The 22,181-nt window shown below is 38.2% G+C and overlaps 1 protein-coding gene across 1 annotated transcript in view; it reads right to left on the bottom strand.

The window, feature by feature from the left end:
• The window catches only part of LOC150088342 (G patch domain-containing protein 4), a 165,509-nt gene that overhangs the window by 116,331 nt on the left and 26,997 nt on the right, over window positions 1-22,181 (bottom strand). The window contains exon 3 of the mRNA XM_090370728.1: window positions 7,815-7,907. Within this exon, the coding sequence (XP_090226854.1) occupies window positions 7,815-7,907 (93 nt within the window). The remainder of the gene's footprint in view (window positions 1-7,814; window positions 7,908-22,181) is intronic.

The following is a 22,181-nucleotide window of genomic DNA, read 5'->3' on the forward strand; positions in this document are numbered from 1 at the left end:
CAAGGAAGCTCTCATAATTATGGCTAAGGGTTTGCTTACTTCCTTTGCTGCCTCCTGTACATATAACTGGATAGATCCTATCCACCCCAGGTGCCTTTCTTGTGTTTATCTTCAACAATTTCTCCTCCATTTTACTCTCAGTTATTACAAGATTATCTAGCTTACTGCCAGAGCTGAATACACCTCTGGCATTCCCCTCGCTGAATAACTCCTCATGTGTGAATGTCGATGCAAAATATTCATTTAGTTTGTTAGCTACCTGAGCAGGATCATCAATAGTTGAACCATCGATATCAAGTGGACCAATCTGATTCGTCCCCTTCGTTCTAGAGTTTACATAAGTAAAGAACTCTTTGCTGTTTTTCTTTGCATCCTTTGCCAAAGATTTCTTATAATCTGCCATTGCCTGCCTAACCTCCTTTATGACTTCGTTACAGACCAGCTATATCTATCATAGTCTTCTGCATCACCTGACAATTTATGTGCATCCCATACATTTTTCTTCTCTGCCACAAGTCTCATTAGTTCATCTGACATCTATTTGGGACTGAACCTAGAGCATTATTTCTTATGTGGAACAAAAACCTAGTAGCTTCCAAAATTGATTGCTTCTTTGAATGCTCCCCATTCAGAATTTGCTGTTGGTAATATCATCAGTTGATCCCACTGTACAGAACCTAAATAATCTCTGAAACCACTGTAGTCACCCTTACGAAAGCAAAAACCCTTCCCTTTACCCCTGATGGTAGTTACATCTTTAAGTAAATCTCACATCAGTACACTGTAATCATGCCACAACATGGTTTCTTTATCTGTAAATTCTTAATGCATGAATACTGCTGATAATCAGATCAAGAGTGTTACTCCCTCTTGTTGCCTCTCTAACATGCTGCTGTAAAAAACAATCATCCAATAAATCCACAAAAGCCTTGCTAGTGTGCAAAGTGACCAACCCACAAGTTCCAGTGGGAAGTTAAAATCCCCCATTATAAGACACTCTGATTTACTGGCCACTATTTCTCTGTATAATTGTTCATTGTACTCATCAGAGTCATTAGGCCTATAACAAACTACCCTCATTTTTGCTTTCCCAGTTTTTCACACCAAAATGACTCAACATTACACTGTCCACCCATGTCAACTGGATGCACTTCTTTAGATTTTGTGTTTCTTAACTAACAGCATCACCCCCTTCTATCCTTTCTGTACACATTGTACTCCCCAAATTCTAATTCTGCATTCTTATCTCCGTATGACGCCATGTCTCTGATATCCTGACAACATTAGCCTTTGATGTCTTCACCAGCACCTCAAATTCATCAAATTTATTTACTATACTCCTAGCATTGGTGTACATGCAAGTGTACATGCACCTGTTCTTACTCTTAGTTACTCTAACACAGCCCATGTATTTACTTGTTTCATGACCATCAGCAGTTCCGTGAAACTCCCACCAACTGGCTTTCCGGGCTGCTGCTCATTCCAATAGAAATAGTGCACGAATCATTTCCACCTCTGCCTGTGGCTACTATTAATCTATTAGTCTGTGAATCCCCCCAAGCTACCAGTTTTCTGACCTACCTAACATTGCCTCGATAGCATTAGCAAATATTCTTGCACCCCTTCTATTTAAGTGCATCCCTTCCCTGTAGAAGCAATCTCTCCTGTTAACAAGCACAGACACACTGAGAAAAATTCTACACCATGAGCCCTGCACAATTTCCCCAGGACCGAATTGATTGACAAAGCTCTTATCATATATTTCCTCCTATTGTGTGTGGGCAGGATTGCAGACACTTTCAAATTTTACCCTAACTCACAGCTTTTTTTCAGCATTGACCTGTACTTGATTAGTAAATCTACAGATATTCTACACTTAATGTCATTAGTGCCAACGGGTACAACAATATCACCTTTTGTGCCCTTAAAAGATGATATCTGCTCTATAACATGAACTTTTGTCCCCTGGCAGACATACCCTGCATAATATATTTCCTGTTTCCCTGACAATTGAGTCACCAACAATAACTAGCCCCTCTGGGACCAGTGCATTCTGCCCTGAAGGTTGCCACTGTGTTGCCTGGTGCATAAGAGTGTGCTCTGGCATTGAGTTGGGCAGCTGACAACTTGACGGGCCTCCCATTTTAATTCCTTCGAGGGCATCCACCCAACTCTTCAAGTTCTCATAGATGCCCATCAGAACACTAAGTTTCTGCCAAATTTCTTCACATTCTCTGCACCTAGCACACACAAAGACATTCTCCATGGCTAGATCATGTCTGGTTCGAGAGAGATCCGCAAACATATCGCATTTTGCACATTTTTTTTTAGACTGTGATGCATTGGAGAATTGTCCCCTACGGTTCTCCCGCGAACCACAGCACTTTTGCTACTTTTCAAAAGTTGCTTTGCTGCTTTAGTCTAGAACATGATTTTCATTTAAATACAATTTAATTAACAATAAAAATTAAAAGGACTAATAAATTTAATTGATTAACTGCCAATACTATACTAAGTTAACAGATTCCTACTACAGTGCTACGTATTACGCTTTCTAGCTACGTTATGCCTTACGCTATGTAGTTCGAGATATACGTAATGCTATTCCATATCAATAATACACAATGGCGGCAAGTTTTGAACAGTACAAGTTTTACCGATACTAAGTAATAACCTACAAAATCTCTAAGTTCAAAATAAACTAAGTATTGTAACTAGGAATAAAGCTACTTCTAGAAAATAAATTAATATGCCAGTTTAGTCAATTTAGATTTTCTTGTAACTGAGAAGAAACTGGAAGAAAAACTGTTGAGGCTAAAATAAAATGTCACCTGAATGTAATCATTATCATTATTAGACATATGGTGCAAAGAATCCTGAGGCTTATGATAAAAAATTTTCATAAATACCCAGAGAGAGAGAGAGAAGTAGAAGGGAATCACCAAGAAAGAGAAGAATCATGATATCCAGCTAAGGACCCTGGATGTGCCAAGCCCATACTCACAAGATGTGAGCCCCTGAAGTTCAATCATATCTCTCCAGTTATATTAAAAGTAGCAGCAAAAGAGATAAGCAAACTTTTAGCCACAATTAGGAGAGAATCATTTTTGGATTCAGGGCCTTATGGATTGAAGATGTGCAAATGTCTCCACTAAATCACAAAGGGGGAGGAGAATCAAAGAGTGTAGTATACAATTACCAACCTGTAAGCTACAACAGAAGCTGTAAGCTTCTGTTCTAGGGAATGAAATTACTGGTTAAAGAAGTAATGCAGCATTATCTAGACAGGAATGCAGTTATATAGTAGTCACAGCATGGATCAGCTAAGGAGCAATCTTTTCTGACCAATCTGACTGGATACTCTGAAGCAGCAACACAGAATTTTTTTTTTGTTTTTTTTTTTTGTAAACCATAAACAAGAGGTTAGAACTATAGTACTTAGTACCATCCATGTGTTGGAGGTTGAGAAGATGAAAAAAGATATTTGTTACATTATACTAACTTCTGCAGATTGTAATTTTCAGGAATTAAGTATAAAGGAAGGTTGTTCCCAGAAAATGGAAGTTGAATGAATAAATGAGGAAGAAGAAAAGCTGGTTCTGCGAGTTTGAAGTTGGACAGTAAAAGGAAGTTCACTCATTGCAGCACGTGTTCGGACTGCTATGAAAGAGAGAGGGGGAATTATAGAAACCAATTCAGAAGAACAGTGCCCATGGAAGAATCTACATAAAAGTCATACAGCAGAAACAGAATGCCTATGAGACAGAGAGCGGAGAGACACTTAGAGATGAGTCATTAGTTAACCTAACTGGTTGTCTTTTGAATGGAATCTAGAAAGCTGAGAGAGAGAGGCACACTTAACCCGCCAAATTTTTAAAATTTTCATTTTCATCAATATCTAAAAATCTAAATTAATTTCGAAATTCAATATCTCCTCATCATATGCTTCTTGTGTACCTATTTTGCGAAGCACTTCTTCAGGTAAAACAATTTTTACAACACTTTTCAACTCTTTTGAGCCTGTATCGTACTGATAAGATTGCATTAACCATGCCAACACTCATTCTGTTGCGTGTTTTGTTTTTTACTAGATTTAAGTTGCTGAATATTCTTTCCACATCTGCATTGGATAATGGCAAAATTAAAATACCCAATGCAAATTGGCTAATTTCTTTAAATGGATTTTCACCGCTTGCATCTGGATATTTCTAAACTTCTGACCAAAACTTCATTGTATTGTTGATGTTTTCTCATTTAACAAGAGTAATGTTTATATACTCATTTTTTTCAATTTGATTCAAAAGATTTGTTTACTCTTTGTACTTCAGATAAGATAGGTTTTAAAAATAAAATATACGCTAAATTACTTTCATCTTTGAACATTGAATAAAGAAGTTGTGCAGTATAACGTTTGTCAGTCAAACGAGTTATTTCAATATACTGTTCTAAAATTCTTGTTATAGCAACTTCAATGGATAATCACCTTGTTTGACACGAATGAACTATCTTTTTCGGATCTGCACCATCGTTTATGGCACTTTATAAATATTTAAATTGATTTTGTCAACTAGTGGATTTACTAAACCAATTATAAGTTTCAGCGATCATGAATTCTAGACTTCTAGGGAATATTTCGCGGGTTGCATGAGATACTGCTAATTGCAAAGAATGACATACGCATTTAATTAATATCAATTTCGGTACATCGGACTTCAAATGTGTATAAACGCTGTTATTAACTCCAATCATAACGCTAGCATTATCTGTCCCAATGCCCACAAATTATTTAAATTCTGGTTTAAATCGTTTCAGCTAATTCTTAATATTATTTTTGGTATATTGTAATTATGGAAGGTAGATTAAATGATACTGAAAACAGACTGGCTCTGATGCCGTAGCCTAGTGGTCAGGCGCGCGGGTGCATAAGTACACGTGCCTTGAGTGACCGGGGTTCAAGCCCGTGACTGCTGAATACGGTACTGTTTCTTGTATTCTGTGTATCTTGTAAACTCCTCTGACCGTTTGGTCGTCCCGGAGTATAAACAGAAAATTTATTAAAGGAAGTTTAAAATTTTCCAGCGTTATTTTAATTGAATTTGAAATATTTTCAGCGTTACATTGATCTAATTCTACAAGAGCTAAGAATGTAGAAACTCTTTTATCGAATTGCTCATCATAATACACAATTGCAATACCTAATAGTTTTGTTACACTAATATCGTTTGATTCATCTAGTAACAAACTATAATTTGAAAAGCCACTGCGCACTGACTATAATAAATCTTTCTGAAAGTGGGGGTGTAGGATATATTTTATAACGCCGTTGCATTTTGTTCAATGAATTTTTAAAGTTTTGGCTGTTTGATCTTGGAATGCATTCTTACATAATTCACCAAGGTGGTCTATTGCCAGTATTGACGAGTGAGCACAAACAAACAAACTTAACTTTGCTTCAGCTTCCACTGTTTGTAAATTCTTGGTGGGAAAATTTAATTTAGATTGGTTGCCTGATCTATTAGGTGAAAATGGTTCTTCTACTGACTTAATATGTTTGAAAGTTTTTAAATGACTTTTAATGTTATGTCGGTAATTCGGATCGCATTTCTTGGAAGCCAATCAAATACGACGAATAAAAATTATTCAATGCCATTTCTTCGCGGTTTCAAAAAAAGGCGTGATTAGAATTTTTCCCACATTTTTAGATTTGATTCAACAATTAAAGCTATGACCCAACAGTCAGGTCGTTTGACCGCGGGCGTAACTACGTAAAATTGTTGGGGTTCTCCTCAGGGAAATTCCAGAATAATATAAAACCGATTCTTCGCTTTAAAAAAAAAAAAAAAAAAAAAAACTATGAAATATGATATCCCTACTATGTTTACGATGTATATCGATAAAACATTTCAATTATGAAATATTTTTATTGTTAATTAAATAATTACTTGAACAATTAATTTAATATTTGTTAAATAAATATTTCTTAATTTAAATGTTACATTGCCAAAATATATAAAATGCTAAACATTTATACTCTTCCCGCTAAAAAATCCGCTATTTCATATTTTAATCTGCTAAACCTGAAGCAATTCCGCTAAATCTAGCGGGAAAACCGCTAAAATGGCAACACTGATTCCATGGTAGAGCCGATTTGCGATTTGTACAGAGTGAACAGCTGTTTGGAATAAAAGTAACGCCGAGAGTGAAAGAGAAAACTCAGTTTTTTTAGATGCAGAGGAAGCAATATTTGTAATGTGCTTAAGAGAGATTAGATGTTACGGTAATCCACAATATAGATATATGATCTTGCCTAAAAACAGGAGTGTCATCAGAGGAGCAGAAGAATCCCTTTTGGGAGATATAAGACAGGATTGAGTTTTAGAAGGATTGAAATCGACTAAGTTGCTTTGCCCCAATGGAGAATTACCTGGAGATCAGCATTTAAGGAATTGGCAGTGGATGTTCAAGAAGTTGAAGCTGTTTGAGCAGGACAAGGTTTCTCAAACTGGAAGGTTGAATGCAATGTGCTATCATCAGCAACTCCATGGATAGGATTTTCAGTCAATGGAAGGTCATTAATATACAAGAGGAAAAGAATGGGAGAAAGAACCGAACTTGGAGAACACCAGCATTAATGGAGAAGTTAGAAGACAGAGAGCCATCTACCATCACCTGCAGTGAGCAGTTAGAGAGAAAACTGGATACCCAAGTACAAAAAACAGTGGGAAACCATAACCTGGAAGCTTATTTAGAAGACCTTTATGCCCAACACAATCAAAAGTCCTTGAAATGTCAAGAGCAACTGCTTGAGTTTGACTAAACTTTTCCATTGAATTTGTCCATGGTTGGGTAATTTAAGACAGAATATAACCAGTGGACAGAATTCATACTGGCAATGATTGATCAGATGTGATATTTCTAGTTAGTTTAGGATTTGGTGGTTAAATGATTTTCCATTACACTAGAAAGAACGATAAGAATTACACTAGAAAGGGCCTTTTTGCAGCATAAGCCTTAGGCTTCCTTGCACCATATGGCCATTACTAATACTAAGAGTAACAGTAAGTGCAATGGGACGATAATTGGATGGATAGCAAATTTCCAAGCAGAAGCCTTCGGAAGAAGGTGAAAAAAAAAAAGGTGACACAGAACAGGAGCAAGTTCAGGAGCACAAGTTTGAAAACAAGTGGAGAAATACTATCAGGACATAGAGCTTTCTTAGCATCAATATTCATCAGACATCCTTTTATTATTATTGCTGCTCTTATATTATTTCTCCCTGATTGGGGGTTGCACCTCGTGACGGGTATTGCTACCAAGTACACAGGATGGTTGTTGTTATGTCTGATGTTACTGTTGGTCGAGGAACTCTCTGACAATCCTACAGGTGTCACGGAGTTCAGACACCTGTAGGATTGTCACTTGTATAAACAACGAATTGTAAGATTCCTCTGGCTATCTGTGCAAGGAATCACTATTGTATAAAATTTATGTTAATAAAGAATCTTATTATTAGTATTTTTATTATTATTATTAATATTTTTCCAACTGAGCAGTTATATCAATAATGTGTATGTGTTAGCTCTATATTTCTATCAATGTAGATCTCACAAAGAAATGGCCAGTGAAAATGTACAACTCCCATAACTGCTACCTACTGTACTTTACAATAATTTACTATGAAAAATTTTAAATACTGAAACTGGGTATTGGGGGGAAGTGAATATTATATCCACCTACAGAATTAAATTAAAATGTCATGTTGTATATACAATATACTTTATTTTATTCTGTATAAGCATGAAATATACTCTTACCTCATTATTTTCAACTTTTATATTATCTACTGCATTATTGAAAATTTGGTTCCACCAGCTGAGATCCAAATGCTCACTTGGGTGATAACCAACCTGATAAGAGAAACAGATTTAATTCATCTGAATTTAACAAATAAAATAAAAATAAATATTAGCTACTGTAATGCCAATAATATCTAGACCAATAATGTATATATTAAAATAAATGTAGTGCTCTACTCACTGGTAATTAAAATGAATTAACCCCAATGAGTGGATACCAGCAGCAGAAAGAAACGAAAACGACTGTGGTGTATTGTATCTTTTCCTTCAAGTAACCTATAAGTAGAGGTCTGCTCATATGCAGATATATTCACTGAAAATGCCTGTGGCAATAAAAGCTAGCTTCCTGGAGTTCACAATAGACATAAATAATAATTTCAGCAGCAGCAGCTTCCAACACATAACTATAAGAGCAATGACTGCATAATGGAAAAACTGAGTGTGATGCAAAAAAAGCAAGCGTATCAGCTTATATGGCATCAGCCAAAAAGAAAAGAAAAAAAAACAATAATCACAGATCCTTTCCCTCTAAAAGTCTGTCCAGTTCCTCCAATTTATTTAAGCTATAAACTTCCACAATGACACAGAGTTTGTTCCAGCAATTAACCACCCGCTGGCTAAAGGCAAATTTCTGCACATCTATTCTGCAACTGTCTTTCCTCGATTTGAATTTATGCCCCCCCCCGGTTCATAATCTGAGCAAGCGGAAGAATCCCGCCAGAATTCAGCAGACGCAACCCATTCAAGGCCTTATACACCTCAGTCAGGTGTCCTGACTGAGGTGTATAAGGCCTTGAATGGGTTTAGTGCCTAGCCTCCAGATGCTGCAATTTGCAAAACTTAAGCCTTTGTTGGTAAGAGGACCCCTTAGTTTCACTCACCAATGTTGTTGCCCTTCTCTGTACACGCTCAAGCAAATCTACATCCTTCTTAAAATGAGGCCTCCAGACCTGTACGCAAGGCATGGCCTGACCATTGCCTTATACAGAGGGACAATCACCTCCTTTTTCCAACTAGCAAAATTCCTGTACATCATTGACAATACCCCATGACCTGCTCTGGCAGCATGTCTGCATTGCTCAAAAAACTTAATATCTGACTGCACAATTACTCCCAGGTCTTTTTCATTTTCTACCACCCAAGTGTAGTACCACACAGTTGGAACATTTATGGGTACTGCATATGGGTTACTTCTACCCATATGCAGTACTTTGCATTTGTCAATATTGAACTTCAGTTGCCATCTGCCCAAATTTTCTAGCTCCTGTTGTAGTAGCATACTGACATTATTGTCATTAACAACCCTATCAACCTTTGTATCATCTGCAAACTTCAACATTAAGCCTGCTACACCTTCATTAATATCATTGATAAATATGCAAAACAACAGTGGGCCCAAAGCTGAACCCTGGGAGGCCTCCACTAATAATATTAGTCCACGAAGAGCAGCGTCCATTGATTATGACTCTCTGTATTCTCCCACTCAACCACCTTTTTATCCATTGTAACAATTTACCCTTAATACTAAACAGCTCCAATTTGTACAGTAGTCTACCATGCGCAACAGTGTCAAAAGCTTTCCTGAAATCCATGTATATGATATCAAAATTATTTTTTGCATCCAGTTCCTTTGTAACCACATCATAATAACCAATCAAATGTATCAGACAAGATTTTCTATGTAAAGTCTGAATTATTACTGCAGTCTTGTCTAGATGATCCTGAAATGCATCTTTAACCAGTAACTCCATTATTTTCTGAGAATAGAAGTTAAACTAACTAGTCTTTAATTACTTGTTTTACCCTTAGATTCTCCTTTGTGAATTGGGAATACATTTGCACATCTCCAGTCCACGGATGCTCTCATAATTATGGCTAAGGGTTCGCTTACTTCCTTTGCCACCTCCTTTAATATAACTATTTAGATCCCATCCACCCCAGGTGCCTTTTTTATGTTTAAGTTCAACAATTTCTACTCCACTTTACTCTCAGTTATCACAAAATCATTAAGCACCCTGTTCCAGTTTGATTAATTTCCGGCATTTTCCTCCCTCCCAGCATTAACTCCTCGTGTGAATATAGATGCAAAATACTCATTCAGATTCTGAGCTATCTGAGCAGGATCATCAACGGTCAAACCATCGATATAAAGTGGATCAATCTGATTCATCTCCTTCCTTCTAGAGTTTATATAAATAAAGAAGTCCTTGCTAATTCTTAGAATCCTTTGCCTAAGATTTATCATAATCTGTCTTCACTTGCCTAATCTCCTTTATGACTTGATTACAGAGTGGCTTATATCTGCCATAGGCTTTTGAGATGCATCCATGATTTTTCTTTCTCTGCCACGATTCTCATTAGGTCCTCTGAAATCCATTAGGGCCTAAACCTTGAACGATATTTCTTTATCGGTATGAAAAGCCTAGTAGGTACCATGATTAGTTCCTTGAATTCTTCCCATGTAGAATTTGCTGTTGGTAACCATCATCAGTTGGTCCCACTGTACAGAATTTAAAAACTGTCTGAAACCACTGTAGTCACCACCTTTATGGAAGCAAAAACCCTTCCCTTTATCCCTGATGGTAATTATATCTTTAAGTAAATCCCACATCAGTACGCTGTGATCACTGCCACCTAGTGGTTCCTTTATCTGCAAATTCTTAATACACAAATAATCACTGCTGATAACCAGATCAAGAATATTACACACTCTAGTTGCCTCTCAAACATGCTGCAGAAAACAATCATCCAATAAATCCACAATAGTCTTACAAGTGTGCAAGTGACCAACCCACAAGTTCCAATCAATGTCCAGGAAGTTAAAATACCCCATTATAACACAATCCGATTTACTGGCCCATTCTATTCCCTGTACAATTGTTTATTGTACTCATTAGAGTCATTAGGCCTATAACACACTCCTACTCTCATTTTTGCTTTCCCAGTGCTTATTAGCATTAGTAGAGGCATATGACGCAAGAAAGCAAGCTTATGCAGCATCAGCAAAAAAAAAAAGAAAAAAGCTCATATTTCACCCTTCCCATTCTTTTCAAATACCTGTCCAGCTCAGCCTTAAATTTATTTAGGCTATCAACTTCCAAAACAAAGGATGGAAGTCTGTTCCACCAACCAACTACCCACTGGCTAATGGCAAACTTCTGCACATCTATCCTCACAACAAATTGGCTCAACATTGCGTTGTCCATCTATGTCAACTGGATACACTTCCTTAGATTTTGTTTTCCTTAATTAACAGCATAACCTGTCTATCCCTTCCTACCTTCCTTCCTATCCTGTTAAACCTTTCTGTACACATTGTACTCCCCAAATTACAATTCTGTATTCTAATATCTGTGTGACACCATGTCTCTGATATACCAATAATACCCACCTTTGATGTCTTGACCAGCACTTCGAATTCATCAAATTTATTTACTATACTTCTAGCATTGATGCACATGCAAGTATTAGGTCCTTGAGGTTGTCACAGACATTTTTTCAGATATGCCAGACAAGCTGTACTTGCTACCTGGGAGTCTAAAACGCTGATGGAACTGATATTCGGGTGACACTCAAGTCAAGTGGACCCAATTTCGGCGAAGTCCGGATGGTCTGTGACAGCCAAATCCTCTGCTTGCACCTTCATGATGGTGGGACTGTTAGTAATCCTGGGTACAACCTCCATGCATAAGTACATAGTGGGTGACCACCCAGGGGTGAACCAACGTAAGCAGGGGTCGAGGTGTGGCGCCCACACCACATGGAGGAACGGCACCCCTCTATGTTATCAAGCAGTACTAGGTGGTAGATGACTCTCATCAACTGGTGAAATACCACCACTTTGCTTATTGGAGGCTTGAAGTGGTGGAACCCATGTTTAGTCTCTAGAGCTAAGTTCCGGTCAACCCTTCCCTATCTCTTCCATCATGCAGTATGATTGATGACTTTTGAGGTTATGATGAATGTCGTGGCGAGATCCAATATTCCTTACATTTTGAGGGTACAGCTCTAAAACGGTGTTTGCAGGCCGGCCACTAGTTAGTACACCGGACCGAACCTATTGCAAACTCCCTAGAAGGCTTCTGGATCAGTTAGTGTATAATCTTGCTACCTCTACTCTGCCAGATAGTGACTGGAGGGAGTCTGAGTAGTGTGTAAGCGGGGAGCATTGTCGAGGCCACTTTATGTCAAGGATCTGGGTATATTCTTACCACGTGTACGCCATATCCAAAAATTTCATTACTTCATACAACATGTCCCACCCACTTTTTCTTACTATTGAATACACCACAAATTGTCAAACTAATAGAGCAAGCTTATCTGCGAAAAGATCTAAACCTCCCAAGCACTTCCTAATTCATTTCACAAATATACGTGGTCTCAATTCTAATCTCAACGATGTCCATTTCCACTTGCAGTCTGCCAAACCCCATGTACTTTTTCTGACAGAATCTCAGTTATCGGTTGATTCGACTACTGCTCATCTCAGATGCCCAAATTATTCGTTGTATGATTCCTTTCGCCTCAAAGGTGGTACATGTGCATATTCCCGTTCTGATATTCCCTGTCAGAGACTTGGCAATTTGGAATCTCCTCTCTTTGATCTTCTATGGCTTAAAATCTCTCTACCTCATTGTGTCAAAATTATCTGTTGTCTCTACCATTCGCCCAACTCCACTAATCACTTGGAGCTCTTTGACTTCCTCTCTTTGCAACTTGACTTTCTCCAGTCCAACTTTCCTAACAGTGAGGTAATTTTCCTTGGTGATTTTAATGTTCACAACTCCAGCTGGCTTCCGTTTTCTAGTCACACCGACCCAGCAGGTCGAGATGCTGAGGCTTTTGCAATTACTAATGACCTAGCACAGATTGTTCATTTACCTACAAGAATACCGGACAATCCTAATCATACAGCCAATACGCTTGATCCTTTTCTCACAAACAACACTTCTAAGTACACGGTCGAAGTGAGAGGTCCTTTAGGCACTTCAGATCACAACTTGGTGATTGTCTCTTCTCCAATGGAACCTTTATCTCATGGCTATTCCCAACCTTGTGTTGTTTGGCATTACAAGAATGCAAAATGGGATGACCTACGAGAATTTGATAGGATATTATGATGTGGTTACAAAGTAACTGGATGCGAAAAATAATTTTGATATCATATATTTGGATTTCAGGAAAGCTTTTGACACTGTTGCGCATGGAACACTATTGTACAAATTGGAGCAGAATGGTATTAAGGGTAAGTTGCTACAATGGATAAAAGGATGGTAAAGTGCTAGAAGACAGAGGGTGGTAATCAATGGGTGCTGCTCTTCTTGGACTAATGTTATTAGTGAAGTCCCACAGGGTTCGGTGTTAGGTCCACTGTTGTTTTGTATATTTATCAATGATATTGATGAAGGTATATCAGGCTTAATGTCGAAGTTTGCAGATGATACAAAGGTTGGTAGGGTTGTTAATGACAGTAATGGCAGTGTGCTACTGCAACAGGATCTAGATAATTTGGGCAGATGGGCTAAGAAATGGCAACTGAAGTTTAACCTTGACAAATGCAAAGTACTACATATGGGTAGAAGTAACCCCAGAGAAACGTACCAACTGTGTGGTACTACACTTAAGGTGGTAGAAAATGAAAAAGACCTAGGAGTAATTGTGCAGGCAGATATGAAGTTTTCTGAGCAATGCAGACAGGCTGCCAGGGCAGGTCGTGGGGTTTTGTCAATGATATATAGGAATTTTGCTAGCAGGGAAAAAGGAGGTGATTATCCCTCTGTATAAGGCAATGGTCAGGCCACGGCTTGAGTACTGCATACAGGTCTGGAGGCCTCATTTTAGGAAGGATGTAGATTTACTTGAGCGTGTACAGAGAAGGGCAACAAGATTGGTGAGGGGAATGAAGGGATCCTCTTACCAAGAGAGGCTTAAGTTCTGCAAATTGCAGTGGCTGGAGACTAGGCACCTGCGCGGTGATCTGATTGAGGTATATAAGGCCTTGAATGGGTTGAGCACGCTGAATTCTGATGGGATCCTTCCACTTGTTCAGATTACGAATCTAAGGGGGCATAAATTCAAATTAAGAAAAGACAGATGTAGAATAGATGTGCGGAAATTTTCCTTTAGCCAGCGGGTTGTTAATTGCTGGAACAAACTTCCATCTGTCGTTGTGGAAGTTGATAGGTTGAATAAATTTAAGGAGGAACTGGACAGGCATTTGGAGGGAATGGTGTGATTTTTTTTTTTTTTTTTTTTCCTGGCTGATGCTGCATAAGCTCATACATTTGCTTTCTTGCATCACATGCCACTACTACTGCTACTACTACTTCTTTTCTTCTTTTCCATGGTCGGATTACTGTTTCAAAACTGCTGATGTCAACGTTTCCTCAGATCGTGTCAGTGAAATTATTCTTGCAGGAATGGAATCCTTTATACCACACTCCACTTTAAAATCTCGTCCTAAACCTTGGTTTTCAAATAAATGTGCTAAGGCTGTTCAAGAGAAGAATGTTGCATATCGTCATTGGCTTGTTTCTAATTCTTCAGTTTCATTTTCTGCCTACACCAAAGCTTGCAACAATTGTAAAGCAGTTATTAATCAGTCCAAACTAGAGTTTGAACAGGCTAAGAGTAGAAAACTTGCTTCTTACCCCAATGGTAGCCGAGCATTCTGGTCTCTTGCCAAAGCTATTGTTCGCAATTTTTGCCCATCTCTGCTCCCACCTCTGTCCAAACCAGATGGTTCTGTTGTCACTTCAGCCAAGGATAAAGCTGACCTGCTAGCATCACATTTTTCTTCCAGCTCATGTATTAATGATCTTGGTAAAACACCTTCCACCATTCCCAACATGCTCCATTCAATGCTTCCTGTGGTCTTCCGTCAAAAGGATATCAGAAGGATTTTAATGAATCTTGATGCTAAGAAAGCCCCAGGTCCTGATGGTATTTCTCCACTTGTTCTCAAAACCTGTGCTCCTGAACTAGCTCCTATTCTTTGCCACCTTTTTTCACTTTCTTATTCCAAAGGTGTTTTTTCGTCTGCTTGGAAATTTGCTCATATCCAGCCAATTCCTAAAAAGGGTGACAAATCCCTCCCATCCAATTATCGTCCCATTGCAATTACTTCTATTCTTTCTAAAGTAATGGTGTAATCAATTAACTGCCAATTCTTAAACTACCTAGAAATCTTCGATCTGATCAACGATCGCCAATATGGATTCCATCAGTGTCGATCCACTGGTGATATTCTGGCTTATGTTACCCATTTATGGACTAATTCAATGGAAAGGTTTGGTGAAACACAAGTAGTTGCTCTTGACATCTCAAAGGCTTTCGATCGTGTTTGGCATAAAGGTCTTCTAAACAAGCTGCCATCTTATGGTTTGCCAACTGTTTTTAGTAATTGGTTATCCAGTTTTCTCTCTGATCGCTCACTGAGGGTGATGGTAGATGGCTGTCTGTCTTCTAACTTCTCCACTAATGCTGGTGTCCCTCAAGGTTCAGTTCTTTCCCCCACTCTTTTCCTCTTGTATATTAACGACCTTCTTCCATTGACTGGAAATCCTATCCATAGTTTTGCCGATGACAGCACATTGCATTCCACTTTCCATTTTGAGAAACCTTGTCCTGCTCAATCAGCTTCAACTTCTTGAAAATCTGCCACCAATTCCTTAAATGCCGATCTTCAGATAATTCTCCAGTGGGGCAAAGACAACTTAGTTGATTTCAACCCTTCTAAACCTCAGTCTTGTCTTATATCTCGCAAAAAGGATTCTTCTGCTCCTATGCTTATCTTTAGTGACACTCCGATTTCTCGGCAAAATGATATATCTCTTTTGGGGATTACCCTGACTTCTAATCTCTCTTGGCACAAGCACATTACAAATATTGCTTCCTCTGCATCTAAAAAACTTGGTTTTCTCTTTCGCTCTCGGCATTACTTTTCTTCCAAACAGCTGCTCACTCTGTATAAATTGCAATTCCGCCCTGCCATGGAATATTGTTCCCACATCTGGGGTGGTGCCCCCAAAACCTCTCTCAGGCTTATTGATTCCATTCAGAAGAGGGCAGTTAGGTTAATTAATGATTCATCTCTAACAGAGTCTCTCCACTTGCTTTCTCATAGACGTACTGTTTCTGCTGCATGCCTCTTCTACAGATACTTCCATGGGCACTTTTCTTCTGAATTGGCTTCTATAATTCCTGCTCTCTCTCTTTCAAAACAGTCAGAACATGTGCCGCCACCAGCCAACATCCATTTACTGTCCAACTTCAAACCCACAGAACCAACTTTTCATCTTCCTCGTTTATTCATTCAACTGCCGTTTTCTGGAACAACTTTCCTTCATACGTATTTCCTGAAAATTACAATCTACAGAAGTTGAAGTCCAATGTCAACAAATATCTTCTTTCATCTTCTCAACCTCCAACCCAAGCACAGTAATATAGGTTCTAATACCTCTCGTGTTTGGGGTTCACATAAAAAAAAAAAAAAAATCTACCTGGTCTTGGCGAATTATAGCCCTAGTTGCTAATGCGCCAATAAAATCCAAAATCAAATCAAATCACATAAAAAAAAAAAAAAAAACATGCACCTATTCTTATTCTTAGTTACCCTAACATAGCCCATGTATTTATTTGTTTCATGACGACTCCCACCAGTCCCTGAAATGTCCAGCACCCCACCCTCCAGGCCGCTGCTCATTCTAATAGAAGCAGTGCAAGAATCACTTTCACCTCTGCCTGCAGCTACTTTCAACCTTTTAGTCTGTGAGCCCCCTCCCAAGCTAGCTGTTTTCCGACCAAACCTAAAGCTGCCTCGATAGCATGAGCAAACCCTTGCACCCTTTCTATTTAAGAGTATCCCATTCCTGTAGAAGTAGTCTCTCCTGTTAACAAGCACAGACCACGATGAGAAAAATTCTACCCCATGAGCCTTGCACAATCTCTCCAGGGACGAATTAATTGATAAGGCTCTCATCATATACTCCCTCCTATCGTGTCTGGGCAAGATTCCAGACACTTTCAAATTTAGACATAACTCGACTTTTTTCTCAAAATTGACCTGTACTTGTCAAGTAAATTTGCAGATCTCCTACACTTAATGTCATTTTTGTCAACATTTACAATGATATCACCTTTTTTGCCCTTAAAAGATGACATCTGCTCTACAACGTCATCAACTTTTGCCCCTGGCAGACATACCCTGGTTCTATTACACCTATCCTTTTTGCACAATATATTCCCGTTTCCGTGACAATTGAGTCACTGAAAATAACTAGCTAATGTGAGACCAGTGCATTCTGCCCTGAAGATTCTTGCTGTGTTGCCTGGTGCACAAGAATGAGCTCTGGTATTGAATTTGGCAGTTTAGAACTTGAAGGGCCCCCCCTCACTTTAATTCCTTTGAGGGCATCTACCCTACTCTTCAAACTCTCATAGGCACCCATCAAAACACTGAGTTAGCACCTAATTTCTTCACATTCTCCGCACGTAGCGCGCGCGCACGCGCACACACACACACACACACACACACACACACACACACACACACACACACACACACACACACACACACACAGAGACAAACTCTATGGCTAGGTCATGTCCTGTTCCAGAAAGCTCAAAAAACATGTCAATTTTGCACATTTTTTTAGTCTGTGGTGCTTTGGAGAATCGCCCCTTTGGTTCTCCCCTGAACCACAGCACTTCCACTACTTTGAGCACATTGCTTTGCGGCTCTAGTCTGGGGCATGATTTCCATTTAAATACAATGTAATTAACAATAAAAATTAATAAGATTTATAAATTTAATTGATTAATTGATAATACTAAACTAAGCTAACAGATTCCTAATACAGTGCTATGTATTACACTATGTAATACATAGCACTGCAATGTAGTTTTACATTACGCCTTATGCTATTAAATTCAAAATATACGTTACACTATTCCATATCGATCTAATATACTACAACAATGGTGGCAAGTTTCGAACGTTACAAGTTTTAATGACACTAAGTAATAACCTGCAAAATCTCTATCTAAATTCAAAATAAACTAAGTATCATAACTAGGAATATAGAGCTACTTCTAGAAAATAAATAGAAAAGGGTGTAAGAATATTTGCTGATGCTATGGAGACAGTGTTAGGTTGGGTCGGAAAACTGCTAGCTTGGGAGGATTCACAGACTAATAGATTAACAGTAGCGCCACGGGCAGAGGTGAAAGTAATTCTTGCACTGCTTCTATTGAAATAAGCAGCAGCCTGGAAAGCAAAGTATTGAGGATTTCAAGAACTGCTGGGAGTCATCGTGGAACAAGTAAATACCTGAGCTGTATTAGGTTAACTAACAGTAAGAACAGGTGCATGTATACTTGCATTTACACCAATTTTAAGAGTATAGTAGATAAATTTCATGAATTTGAGGTGCTGGTGAAGACATCAAAGGCTGATGTTGTCAGGATATCAGAGATATGGTTTCACACAGAGATAAGAAATGCAGAATTAGAATTTGGGGAGTACAATGTGTACCAAAAGGATAGAAGGGAAGGAGGAGGGGTGATGCTGTTAGTTAAGAAACACAAAATCTAAAGAAGTGCATTCAGTTGACATGGGTAGACAGTGCAGTGTTGGGTCAGTTTGGTGTGACAAGTTGAGAGTAAGAGAGTGTTATAGGCCTAAGGACTCTGACGAGTACAACGAACAACTGTACAGAGAAAGAGAGTGGGCATTGAAATCACATTGCCTTAACTATATCTGGGAAGTTAAAAGGGGCATTTTAACTTCCCAGATATAGACTGGAACTTGTGGGTTGGTCACTCACACACTAGCAATACTTTTGTGGATTTATTGGATGACTGTTTTTTACAGCAGCATGTCGAGAGGCAACAAGAGGATTCTTCATGCGTTACGAATCTGCAGATAAAGGAACAACATGGTAGCAGTGATCACAGTGTACCAATGTAGGATTTATTTAAAGATGTAACTACCAGTAGCCCAGTGGTCAGGAGCGAGAGTACACAGCACGCATTCCTTGAGTGGACTGGGGTTCAAGCCCGTGACTACTAAATATGATAAATATTTGTATTGACAATTTATTGTAAACTCTACTGACTTGGTTGTCGTGCCGGAGTATAAACAGAAAGTATATATATTAGGGGAAAAGGGTAGGGTTTTTGCCTTTGTAATGGTGACTATGGTAGTCTCTGGCGGTTTTTAAATTCTATACAGCTGAACCAACTGATGATGTTTCCAATAGCAAATTCTAAATGGGAAGCATTCAAGAAATTAATCTTGGAAGCTACTAGGCTTTTCATACCAACTAAGAAATACTATTCAAGGTTTAGGCCTAAATGGATGTCAGATTAACTACTGAGACTCGTGGCAGAGAAGAAAAATGTATGGGATGCATATAAATTATCAGGAGACACAGATGCCTATTGTAATCAAGCCACATAGAACGTTATGCAAGCAAAGGTGGATTACGAGAAACCTTTGTCAAAGGATACAAAGAAAAACAGTAAAGACTTCTTTACTTATGTAAACTCTAGACGGAAGGGGATGAATCAGATTGGCCCACTTGACAGTGACGGTTCAATTGCTGATGAACCTGCTGAGGTAGCTGACAAATTTAATGACTATTTTGCATCTACATTCAAACATGAGGAACTCTGTAGGGAAGTGGACACCAGAAGCTTATCAAACTCTGGCAGGGAGCTATATGATTTTGTAATAAATGAGAACAAAGTGGAAGAGAAATTGTTGAAATTGAACATAAGAAAGGTACCTGGGGAATGGATAGGACTTATCCAGTTATATTAAAGGAAACAGCAAAGGAAGTAAGCAAACCCTTAGCTATAATTATGAATGCTTCCTTGGACTCAGGAAAAGTCCCCATGGACTGGAGATATGCAAGTGTGTCCCCAATTCACAAAAAGGGAACTAAGGGTGACACAAAGTAATTAATTACAGACTTGTTAGTTTAACTTCTGTTCCAAGGAAAATAATGGAGTCACTGGTTAAAGAAGCAATGCAAGATCATCTAGACAAGACTGCAGTTATAGTTCAGTCACAGCATAGGTTTGTTAAGGGGAAGTCTCACTGGCAAATTTGATTGGATAATGTGATGTGTTCACAAATGAACTAGACGCAAAAAAATAATTTTGATATTATTTACTTGGATTTTAGGAAAGCTTTTGATATTGTTGCACATGAAAGACTACTGTACAAACTGGAGCAGTATGGCATTAAGGGTAAGTTGCTACAATGAATAAAAGGACTGTTGAGTGGGAGAAGACAGTGTGGTAATCAATGGACACTGCCCTTTGTAAGCTAATGTTATTAGTAGAGTCCCCCCAGGGTTTGGTATTGGGCTCATTGTTGTTTTCTGTATTTATAAATGATATTGATGAAGGTATATGAGGGGTAATGCCTAAGTTTGCAGATGACACGAAAGTTGGCAAGGTTGTTAATAACAGTAATGATAGTACACTACTGCAACAGGATCTGAAAAAGTCTAGCAGATGGGCTGCGAGGTGACAAATGAAGTTTAACACTGACAAATGTAAAGTACTGCTTATGAGTAGCAGTAACTCCAGAGTAGCATACCAACTGGGTGGTACAATACTCAGGTTAGTAGTGAATGAAAAGGACCTGGGGTAATTGTGCAGTCAGATAAGAAGTTTTCTGAGCTGTGCAGATAGGCTGCAAGAGTAGCTCATGGTGTCTTGTCAATGATATACAGGAATTTTGCTAGCAGGGATAAGGTGATTGTCCCCTTTATAAGGGAATGGGCAGGCAACATCTTGAAGACTGCATAAAGGTTGTGGAGCCCTCATTTTACGAAGGGCGTAGAGCTGCTGGAACAAGTACAGAGAAGGGCAACAAGATTGATGAGTGACCCTTTGTTCCACTCATTTCTTACCAAGAAAGGGTTAAGTTCTGCAAATTGCCGTCTGGAGATTACGCACCTGCGAGGTGATCTAACTGAGGTGTATAAGGTCTTGAATGGTTTGAGCAAGCTGAATGCTGATGGGATTATTCCTCTTGCTCAGATTACTCACCTGAGGGGACATAAATTCGAACTGAGGAAAGACAATTGTAGAATAGATGTGCAGTAATCTGCCTTCGGCCAGAAAGTGGTTGATGGTTGGAACAAATTTCCATCTGTTGTAGTAGAAGTCAACAACTTAAATAAGTTCAAGGCAGAACTAGACGAACATTTGTAGTGAATGGATGGGTGAAATGGGAAGGTTTTATTTTATTTTTTTTTTTTTTTTTTTTTGGCTGAAGCTATATAGCTTGCTTTCTTGCATCATATGCCTCTACTAATACTAATGCTAAAGTAAAACATATCGGAAAACTCAAGGTTTAAATTGGAAACTGTACGTATGTATAAAGGAATTTTGATAAGTTTTAAGATTTGAGTTTTTGCATAATTTATATAATTAACTAAAGTGATCTATATGTATTAGCTGATTCCTGAACACACATTACCAAATATGCTATTACGGGAATGTTTGACTTAGATGTCATATACTGAAAAAAAAAAAAAAAAAACCAGAAACTATCATTTTCTTTGCTCACAGAGAGTTTATTGTGTGGATTAAGATGGAATTGCATTTTCAGGAATGCTTAAATGATCATTATATTATGCATATGTTTAATGAAAGTAACTGAAGATTATGCTAATTGTTTTGTGGGAAAAGAATATAGCTAACTTCATTAATTTGTACTAACTGATACTATAATTTGCATGGTTCTAAATATTCTTAGATGAGTTGTCTGGATTCTTTCTTTCTTACTACTTTACACAAATTACAGAAGTCATTGGTCTCTCCTTTCTCTTTTCTGTCATACACCTGAACCATGCATGATAAAAAGAAAAAGGAGAAACCAATGTTAAGGTATTCTGTTTTAAATGAGTACACTTGGCAAACAGTTAATTTTGAGAAGCAGACTGGACACAGAGCGGTTCACACTATGCAATGCATGTATCCTTAAACTTATTCGTTTCAAAATTTCTAATAGCATCACATTTTTCACCATTTGAAAATCACATCTGTACACAGTACACAAAGTAAATATTACTTTTTTATAATACATAGAAAATCTCGTGTGTATGTCCTCTGATATTTTATGTCACATTTCTTTGGCATCGACTGAATGACACTGTTAATTATCATCAAACAAGAAAAAAGTGATGATTACTGTGGCAAAACATAAGAGAGAATAAAGCAATGTTTCCTAAATTCTACACACCTTATGCAATGTAGACTATCACACCTGAGAGTCAATTTGTTATAAAACTAGGCAGAAATTTG

The sequence above is a fragment of the Mastigoproctus giganteus genome, chromosome 3 (genome assembly GCF_048544385.1).
Source record: "Mastigoproctus giganteus isolate SK-2022 chromosome 3, ASM4854438v1, whole genome shotgun sequence".
Classification (NCBI taxonomy): domain Eukaryota; kingdom Metazoa; phylum Arthropoda; class Arachnida; order Uropygi; family Thelyphonidae; genus Mastigoproctus; species Mastigoproctus giganteus.